The sequence below is a fragment of the Ruditapes philippinarum genome, unplaced genomic scaffold (genome assembly GCF_026571515.1).
Source record: "Ruditapes philippinarum isolate M1 unplaced genomic scaffold, ASM2657151v2 ctg432_1_1_1_1, whole genome shotgun sequence".
NCBI classification, from domain to species: domain Eukaryota; kingdom Metazoa; phylum Mollusca; class Bivalvia; order Venerida; family Veneridae; genus Ruditapes; species Ruditapes philippinarum.
In genome coordinates this window covers 341,440-351,959 of record NW_026865099.1, presented here as the reverse complement: position 1 = coordinate 351,959, position 10,520 = coordinate 341,440, and the positions used below count along the sequence as shown (strand labels likewise).

Here is a 10,520-nt window from a genome sequence, read left to right as displayed (position 1 = left end):
TACTGTGAGACGAAAGTCAAAAAAGTAATCTTTAAAGTCATATATAAAATCCCCAAAATCCCGGAACAGAAGGAAAAAGATATTGTTGACATAACTCCTCGGTACAATTTTGTAAATTTACATTTGCGCATTTCTTAAACGAAACAGACATGATCATATCAAAACCAGATAGAATATGTCCGACATATTTTATTATTTTTATTATTTTTGGCAGTTTTTAGATTAATATAAGATTTATTCATTTGATATTGTCAAATATCAAAAATAATATTTTTTTCCACAGGTAACTATTTGAAATCATTCGTTAGATTCTTTCATTGTTATGTCATAAATCTTTCAAGACCAAGTGTTTTCTTTCAGAATATTAACTGCACCAATTATTAAGCCATAGGGCCCATAATCGATCAACCGGTTGTCAGTTGCTGAAGTTCTTTTATGACAGTCCGAGGTTGAACTGGAGGACAGTTGAATACAAATACATAGGGATGAATGCATTAACATTTAATAATGACACAAATAGCATCGCATATTTTTTATAAACTTGATGCCGAACAAAATAAAACCAATAAAGCATTGTTTGAAAATATAATTATAACAAATCGAATGTATACGCATATGATAACAGAAAAGCAAGTAAGTAAACGAACATGGTCAATAATTTATTAACTAATATAAACAATAATAATAATTATCATAATAATTATCTTGATTTATGTGTTTTAAATTGTTATTTAATAACAATTGTTATTTTAAATAAGTTATATTATTGTTTAGAACACCGGTTTCATCGTATGTTTTGACCAAAAAGAGAAATGCATTATGAACCAAACAAAATTAATTTTGTTAAATAAAACATTAATGAAAGTAAAATTGTCGCAAAATACGCCCGTCATAAAAGCTTTTGACGAACATGTGGGCATTATACATATTACAAAGCAAATTGCTCTAAATCTGACCTTGACCTTTGAGCTTTATCATGTATGAAGCAATACATTTAATGGTGGTGAACATTTTTAAAAGGAGGTAAAAAATATTAAATAATTGACCTAGTCTTTTTAAAGTAAACCTTTACGAAGGGTTTAACTAAAGGAATTTTCGCTAGTCACGTGAACTATTGATTATTTTGTTTGGGAAGAAGAATATAAAATTAACAACAGAATAATGGCAAAGAAAAATAAAGCTTCTACTTGTACAAACATGGTACAAACCTTTGAAGTTCATAATATCACTTTAACATATGTATTAAGGTACAAGTTATATTTGTGTGATGGAAGTCTGAAAATGAAATCTAACAAGCAGGCATGACTGTTTTAGAGCTTTTTGTGTATTTTGGTTCACTTCGAATTAAAATATTACATGCATATATTATGCTTTGTACAAAATTTACAAAACAATGCTTTAATTTTAGCTCGAAATTCCACATTCATAAATCCATATATGAATGGGTTAATCATAGAATTAACAAAGTAAGTCCTTAAAAACACGTGGTATAAGATTTGTTCCACTTTACTTAGTTTTGTTGGTATGTCCGTGTTAGAATACCGTAACGTGACAATTACTAGGTAAGGGAGGAAACTCACTACAAACGCTATTGTAACCATCCGCATGATTAACGTATTCCTACGCAAACTAAATTCTTTTACTTCCGCATGTCTAAGTTCGTCCGATATAATCCTATTTAGCCTTGCCCTACTTTCAATACTCTGACTTCGATATAGAATTCCCCTGACACTGTCAGGGGTCATTGGTGATACTGGGGTCATTGGGTTTAAACTGTTAGCACTAGTTGGTGAACTGGAAGATAAACGGCCATTGTTCGTTTTATTTTTATCTCTTCTACCGATGTTAAGATACAAAAGTTTATTGTTGGGTTTCTTTTCAGGTGAGTTAAATGAAGTGTCACTCGCGCTATCGTCTGATGTTGCCGGTTGTACACAAAGATTGTTACGTGTGATATCAAGTCTGTCATCGCTTTCGTTATCCGAGATACTCCGAATGACACTACAGTTTGAAACATTGTCTTTCAAAAAATTATCTTTGGATCTTTTATCTGTATTTTCATTGCTCGAGTTTATTTGTTCCTTTCTATTTTTTTCTATGTCATTTAAAACAATACTTACTGTAGTTTCATTACTTTTGCGTGCTTGCTGCCGAGTTAGGTTATTAATAGGACTTTGGTCAATACGGTGGATATTTTCAAGCGACACCGCACGCGAACTTCGACTTCCCCAACTTAAACGATCGCGGTTATCAGCCGGGCTATTTGGCACCGTACCAGTGAACGCTGACATCATGCTTATACCGAAATATTTTAGACTGTGCCTCTTTTCATAGGATACGTCCGTGTTAGTTGACATGAAAAGACTGCGTCCAATTAGTAAATAAACCATCGTCAATATAATGAACATGATAATGTGCCCACCGAACAAGAAGAAATAAAATCCTGCAGGCAATTTGTAATGTTCGACGTAGAAATTTGATATGAGGCATGTTTTGCTTTCAATTTTCACAATTTTCCCCGTGTTAGGATCGTTCTTCTCCACTTGATATGTATATGTTCCGTAAAATATAAGTGACGGCCAAGTTAGGACAAGACCGAGTAGAACAGCTATTATACAGGTCCGCTTTGCATATTGAACACCTAACTCTCTGCCGAGAAATGGTCGGCATATCATTAAATACCTATCTATTGAAATAGCAATTAAAACGAACGATGAGGAAACGGTGGCCGTAAATGTTGTGTATCGTGACACTTTACAAATGACGTCATAATCAAAATCCATAGGATTCCATAACATGGCTGCCTCTGTCGGCATATTGATAATACACGATAGAAGATCGACACCAGCTAGCGTCAGAATAAAGATAGTTGTTTTTGTTAATTTCCATCTCTTTGTGAAAATATAAATCACAATTGAATTTCCTATAAATCCAACTACCATGTAGAAAATCACAAATACAAGCGGATAAATATAAATCTCCATTAATTCTTCTCTCGCCTTGTCAACAAGTGGTCCGCTATATAAAATGTTATCATTCGTGGAATTTCTTGGTGACGTCATGTTTGACGTCAAATTCGATACCGCCATCGCTGCCTATCGGTTGTCTAATTTCCAAAAGTCATCTGAAAATAGAAAATCGTCATGACTGTAAACATCTTGTAAAAATATATAATAGCAACAAGCAAAGAAAGCTTATTCTTATTATGAAATAGATAAAATCAATGGGAGGCAATCCAAATTTGATTCAAAAACATTGAAAGGAAAAATGTATTTAATTGGAAACGATTTATGCTGATACGAATTAAATATATCTAACATATTTAACTGCTCTTTAGGTACTGAAGTAGATCAAAAATATGAAATTACATAGAGTTGTAATAATTGTCTAATTTAAAAAAAAAACAAGCTGACGAGCAAACAAAAGAAAAGAAAAACAACAACAAAAATGAAAATAAAAAACTCAAAGAAAAAATATGTGAACTGGGTAAACCTAGAGAAATTAACTTTTGTCAATTAACATACTTAATTGAAACGTATTTGATTTAGGAACTTTAAGGAGAGTACATATATCGCCACACGATGAGTACAATGTACATTGTATGTAAATTTCTGAGTATTAAAATGATATATTGTAATAGTCTATCATTATATTTTACATCTATAGATCTATGTAGTCGTTAATATTAAGGTAAATGAAGGTATAATAACGAGGTTTAACTAAAGAAAACCTAGCCATATACTTTAATGTTATTTTGATTACGTCTTAAATTTTCAGACACATTATCATATTATTTCATACCTTTTTTAAGTAATAAAACAGAATATTATACCTTTCATTTCTTTTCAGCAGATACTAAAATCTCAACGCACAATTAAGTTAAAAGTAAAAAGGAAAGACGTATGCATTTTCGATATAAACATTTTTTATCACACAATGATTTGTCACATGTTTTATTTTTTATAATGTTTATAGAAAACTTCAAAACACAATTCTTTATGACAGTTCATGTAATATTTTTTGTAGAGATTGAAATGTTAATATATGATTTATGATTTAACTCCCAATGAGAAAGTGAACATTTATATCTTTAGAAAATACTCTTTAAAGTATACTAGTACTATAATTTTAAATATTACTTGTGAACACAATATTTAATTTCGTTAATACCTTCACATAATATCACAAGTGAAATACCATACAGGTATCCATCTTAGTTCTTTGTATATTTTCCAATGTTTAAACACAAATAAATACAACTAACAGACACATAGTGTTTTAATTTAGTAATAAACACTAATATTACGTATAAATGGTGTAATTTTTAATTTACACTTATTACGTATCAGAAGTGTATCTTGTAATTTACACTATGTTACATAAAAGTAGCGTAATTTATTAATTTACACTATATTACGTATATGTAATCCAATTTATTAATTTACACTAAATATTACGTATATCATAGTTGAACATCAAATAACTCAAATTGAACAAGTAATTCTTTCAAATATAAATCTCGAAGATTAAAACGAGTGTGTGAAATAAAACCACTATGAGATCATTGTCAGCTTTTGTCTTAAATGCATTTTTCACTTAGGAAGAATTATGTTCATGTGGAGAGATATAAAATTGCTTTCCAATAGGTTCATGATGAAAAGAATTTAGCGGGAAGTTTTGTTAAGATGATTATCTTAATTGATGTTATACACTCGATCTTTCTCTATTTTTTTCTTAGGGTGGGTGTGGAGTATGAGTGCATTTGATTTAAGTATTGTTTATAAATAGAACATTTAAATAGCCTATAAATAGGTTAAGAAATATTGATTTTAAACTTAATGTATAATCGAGGTCTTTAGTTTGTTATTTGAAACGATTTTTTTTTCTAATTTTTTGGAATTTCAATTATTTAAGGAATGATTAATACAGCGTAGTTACAGGTATCGTATGGATTATCGTCCAACCTGAATATCATATACACACGTTCGAATCATATGTCTGTCACATATTATTATTATTATTATTATTATTATTATTATTATTATTAGTATTATTATAAGCACATGCTAACGTTACTTTCTAGCTATAGCGATGGGTGTAGCCCAGTTTTGCTTCAGCAGTGGCATTATTTCATGTACGATGGGCAACTTTGTTTAACCATAACCCTCCCGGAAGCAAGCTGGATAGTTTTCTTAAAGCTTAATTTTCGTTCTGATCCGAATCAACAGCAATAAGTGTTAAAAGAAATTATTTTACCCCCATTTGAAATAAAGGATTAATCAGAAATGTTGAAAATTCTGTTAATAATAGTCACGTGGCTAAATGAACCGATTGAACGTAAAAACGTAGAGATCTACAAAGTCAAAAAAGAAAATATATATTCTTGTATTATATATGGCAGACGGTTAACATTAAAATGCACATTTCATCATATCATATCTTATCTTAAACATACACTCACCTTTTCAGCACGATTTTCACGTAAATCCGTCATTGTTTTAAATTCCTTTCAAAAATAAGTATGCTTTGTAGCTTTGTACTTTTAAAACGGAAAATGAAAACTGTATGAGTAAAGTTCAAATCCGTGCATATTGTGAGGAATTCTAGACAGATTTTTTTTATTATTCAACGAATGTTCTTTATACGCTATAAAACTCTGAGAATTTCTACTTGTACATGTTTTCTATTAATACAACATGTATAACCGTTATTTGTAGCAACACAAACAAAATTAATGGTGCATTCAACCTACTGTATGTTCAGGCATGTGTGCATTAATGTCTGTTTTACTCTCGAAAATAATAGAAAAAGTTAGGATATAAATATAAACATAGTCCAGTATGCACACGTCCTTGTTTAAGATCCCTTTAATTTGTATCTTTATAAATAAAACTTAACTGAAAATTGATAACTTAACATTAAATAATTGTTGCCGAAATTCACTTCTCGAAAAAAGTTAATTACACAATTTAAGCTAATTTGTCGATCCACATTTTACTTTATCCCTATACACTTCTTTGCATAACTGTTTCTGTTATGTCCACTGTGAAGTTCACCATGCCATCATTTGAGGTTATAAAAATATTATAGTATTATTAAGACGTGTGGATCATCATAAAAATAAATAGTTCAAAAATTCGTCAAGTGTGATGACATTTATTTCTTACTGTCATATGTTGTAGAAAATTTCACAATACATAAAATTTAGGACGGTTAAACACATTTACGCAGTACTGAATTTGAGCCTATTCATGCCTTAAGTATAGAAAATTTGGACAAAATCTCATTCAAAGTGTGAAATCCTTCAAACAATTTAGATTTGTATCGGTTTTTTAAAAAATGTAGTTTTTAACACGTTATACTCGCAAATGAATTATTTAAAATTATAGAAAAAAAAATCGTTAATGATTTATTGTTCTAATTATTCATTCAAAGTCCAAAATTATAACAAAAATAATGTTAAATCATAAATGTCATTTTTTGATGAAAAAATCTATATAATTTTTTATAAATAAAGGCGTTTTCACGTTTGATTTTTATAAAAACCAAAATACAAAAACGAGCCAGAAGAAAAAAAAACTGTAATATAATAAATAATGTAATAAAACTACTATTAAATACAGTGTAAATGTCATCATATATTTAATTTATTGATCGAGTCACGTGTCAATATCATATCTAACAATTATTGCGCGATTTTATTATACTAGAAAATATTCGCTCTCAAAATAGTTCGTACTCAAGAATAAAAATGTTCGCAGCCTAAATTTAGAAAAATGTAAGCGAGGTAAAATTTTTATATTCTTATTTATGCAAATATATATGATTACATTGTAGTGTAATTATTTTGGATGTCATAATTTAAAGTGTCAAAGTTCAAAATCCATGCAATATGGTAATTACAATCTAAAATGCTGTATTTTTAATTAATGTTTATTAAAAATGAGGTCGTTCTAAATGTCATATTATGCTTGTTATCAAAAGTGAATCATTGTGGAAAATCATTTCTAATTAGCTTTAATGAATAACTGACCTTGGCATGTTATATTTCTAGCAGTTTAATTACCGTGGGATTTATTAAAAAATGTGTGCCATACAGTATTTTGACATTTTCTCTTTCTGTGTTGTTTATTTTCCTGTCAGGCGTGTTTGCATAAGTAAAAGCATACATTCTTCCACTATGCGAAGAATGCATACAATGATAATCTAATGGCGTTATATACAAATTTTTATTCCTGAATTATTGTTTTATTTTTCATCAACTAAGCTAAGTTTAAGCGTTATTTTGCTAAAATAATATATATTTCATAGTTTATATTTGGTTTTGTAAATTTTCGTTGGTGTGCACGTGTTATGACATCTAAATATAAAGTGACAAGTAACTACTGACATGACCTTGACCTTGATCTTAAAAAGCTCAAAACTGCATTATACTAATCGACTTATTAAAATGTCTGCCAAATAATACCGAAGTTCTTACATCGGATAAAGAGCGGATGTCAAATTTTGAAATCAAGACATCAATGATCAGTGTTGTATTGACCTTAATCCGAAGATACCAAAGCCTTCGTTCTGCATTAAATGGTCTTTCCTTTAAATAAGTTACTTTTCGCTGAAAATCATTAATACACCTCTGCGTTTCTTTTTGAATCCTAAACCCTTTGGTGTCCATCCACACGAATTACATAATTAAATTATTCCTGGAGCACCTTGTACATTACTGAACTATCTATGAGAACAAATTGACATGAAAAATCTCCTCGGATCAAAACCGACTCATTGAAATGCGCGATACATTTGTATGATATCATTTTATAGCAGTTATCATTTCATTTATTAATGGGAATACGCCAATGCATCGGCATAAGAGCAATATTATTCACAGAGATATTTTAGAAAGGGCGAGTATTTCGCATATTTTATTTAGTGGACACAGTAAGAGGATCAATACATATTGTTTCGTGCATTAAAATCTGCAGAAACATAATGATTTATTTACGTCCCGAGCCTTCAGGGCGATGAATTTTTTTTGTCCCGGTGCGTCACTGCATTAAGCTTTTATATGGCACCCTGTGTCATGCATATTCCAAAATTTACAATAAATGCGCGTGCTCGTAAATGCATGTTTTCTTCTCTTTTAAATATAACTTTATGGGCAGATTTTAATAAAAAAATCTTTAATGTAATATATGTATAGTTTTCTAATATTGAGGAAGTTAAGACTACTTTTAAACATGTCATTGCTTGTTGATTTGCTCTATGTGCTATAAAACAAGACTTCTTTAACTAAATTTGAGACATTCCGCAAGCTTCCTCACTGCTAATCACCCCCATATGGACCATTATATTTTATGGCATAGTAGCTAGTAATATTGATTATCAGTGAACATTCAAGGGAAACTTTCTACTTAAATAAGTCATTATATAACGGGAATATGAATTCAGTATTTTCCTTTTAATATTTTCACTGATTATATATTGATTTTGATGATTATGTGCAGGGTTTGGGGTGAAGGGGGGGTCATTAGCCAAAATTCCAAACCACGTGTCAATATGTGTATCCCACCAAAACGTGAGGAAGCTATCCGATTATTCACGGGTTTCCCCCTTTTTTAGATGATTCACTAATTTCATCAAATATTCAAAGTAACTTATGAAATATAAATTAAGTTACGTTTTACTTTTATTAAATCATTTTAAGATTTGATTAAAGATACGACTTTCAAATATATATCTACTATAGGCTTCTTTCATTTGCATGATAACAAATAAAACAAGATGGCCTAAGACACGAGAGAAAATGGTAAAAAATATGACAGCTGCATGCCATATCATCAGAATGGAATGCTCTTACACAGCAATTATCATATGTTAAGTTGTAAATATAGGTTTCTGAAACACTAAGGTACTTATATATGATTGCACTTTCATTGTTAACAGAAAATCACATAAGCTTGTTCGAGAATGTATTAATATTTCAAACGCAAATGCAAACTTTGTCGGCATTTTGTTGCTAGATAATTTTTCGTTTCGATTTTTATCAGCTCAGTTTGCATAACTACAGGAGTAAAAACGTAATATAAATAAAATGTACAAAGTTGCATTGATGAACGGCTCGCAATATATCTTACAGGACAACTTAAAACCCAAGATTACGTTTGGATAACACAAAATATAGTTTAAAAAATATCTACATAGAAAAATGAGTAAAATAGACAAAATATAAAAGAATAATAAAGAATTTTGAGTTGAAATAAATGAACGATAAACAGTCACAGAGATAGTTCAAGCTAGATTTGTAAATTGCCAAAGGGAGATATCTGAGTGTATGAATGTCAAGACCGGAATCGGACTACTAAAGAGACAGGTTTTTGTTGGCTGGTATTTCCCCAGTTACCCGTATTTCTAACAATAATTATTTTGGAAGTGTCATGTGCTTTCGAAGGTGGTAGAGTTGTCCAGTCAACATTTGCTTTGCTGAGCATATGTTTAATGTACGATTTGTACCAAAAAGTGTCATAAAGTGTATCATAATAAGATATTATTAAAAGAACCATTGACATTTGATAGTAAATCAAAACAGAGAAAAGTAACAACAACAAAACATGAGTTTAGACCAATTTTCACACCATTAAACACGCTAAACTCTTTTTGTCAAATGAAAGCTTTCTTGTTTTATATCTGACTACATATTCTACATATTCTAGTCGAAACGTTATAAGTTTATAATTACTTTGAACGTAGAAAAGTTCCCCTTGGGACCAAAGCCTAGAGAGTATGTGAAGGAGGAAAATGATATGTAAGTAAATACTAGGAGCTTTCTGTCTGTTATATATTGTAAGCAAATAATAGATATCGACGGATTTATAGCCATCTCTGTAACTGTTTTTCGGATTATATTTACAAACACGTGCTCGGGACGACAGTTTAAAAACTTAAAACGGCCTTCAGCTTGTCTAGAGGCTGTGTTGTTTCAAACTAATCAATTCAGTGATTTTATAATGTCACGGTTAAGACTTCTTCAAAACAGCGTTTGAGGTCTATCTATAATTGTCAAATCAAAAGAATTTAGATGAAAAAAATAGAAAATACCGTCGATAAAATACTAAACAAAACGGAAAGCCCTCGATACATCTAAGAAAGAAACAAATAATCTCTTGCTATTTTATACACCACATATTATTACCTGATGCTTATTTGAATTTATGCAACAGTGCATTCCATTCATTGAAAACCATATGATATTGAATGTTACAGTAACATTTTATTCTCACTATTATTTATTTTAACTGTTTTTGTATGTTTTCTACATTTTTGAGAAATGACAACTTATAGATTTTAAGTTGGAATATATAACAGGTTTGAAAAAATGCCTATGTTCTTTGGTGCAAATGCTTTTCATGCAAATAGTTAAGAAAATAAAGCACAGACTTGTTATTTGATCAAGAACGTGATGTTGATAATATTTCATTGAGATAATATTTCAATGATACCATCTGCTTGGCTTATGTCTAGAATGC

At 30.0% G+C, this 10,520-nt stretch overlaps 1 protein-coding gene across 3 annotated transcripts in view; it reads right to left on the bottom strand.

Moving 5' to 3' along the window:
* Positions 1–485: 485 nt before the first annotated feature.
* Positions 486–10,520, bottom strand: part of LOC132727799 (uncharacterized) — a 38,917-nt gene continuing 28,882 nt past the window's right edge. The window contains exons 1-2 of one of the 3 annotated variants that reach the window (XM_060713384.1): positions 5,462–6,188; positions 486–3,124 (exon numbers count right to left, since the gene is read on the bottom strand). In XM_060713384.1, the coding sequence (XP_060569367.1) occupies positions 1,353–3,089 (1,737 nt within the window). In that variant the 5' untranslated portion in view covers positions 3,090–3,124; positions 5,462–6,188 and the 3' untranslated portion in view covers positions 486–1,352. Of the gene's footprint in view, positions 3,125–4,170; positions 4,297–5,461; positions 6,189–10,520 lie in introns of those variants that run through there. The other 2 variants (XM_060713385.1, XM_060713383.1) reach the window with 2 other exon arrangements.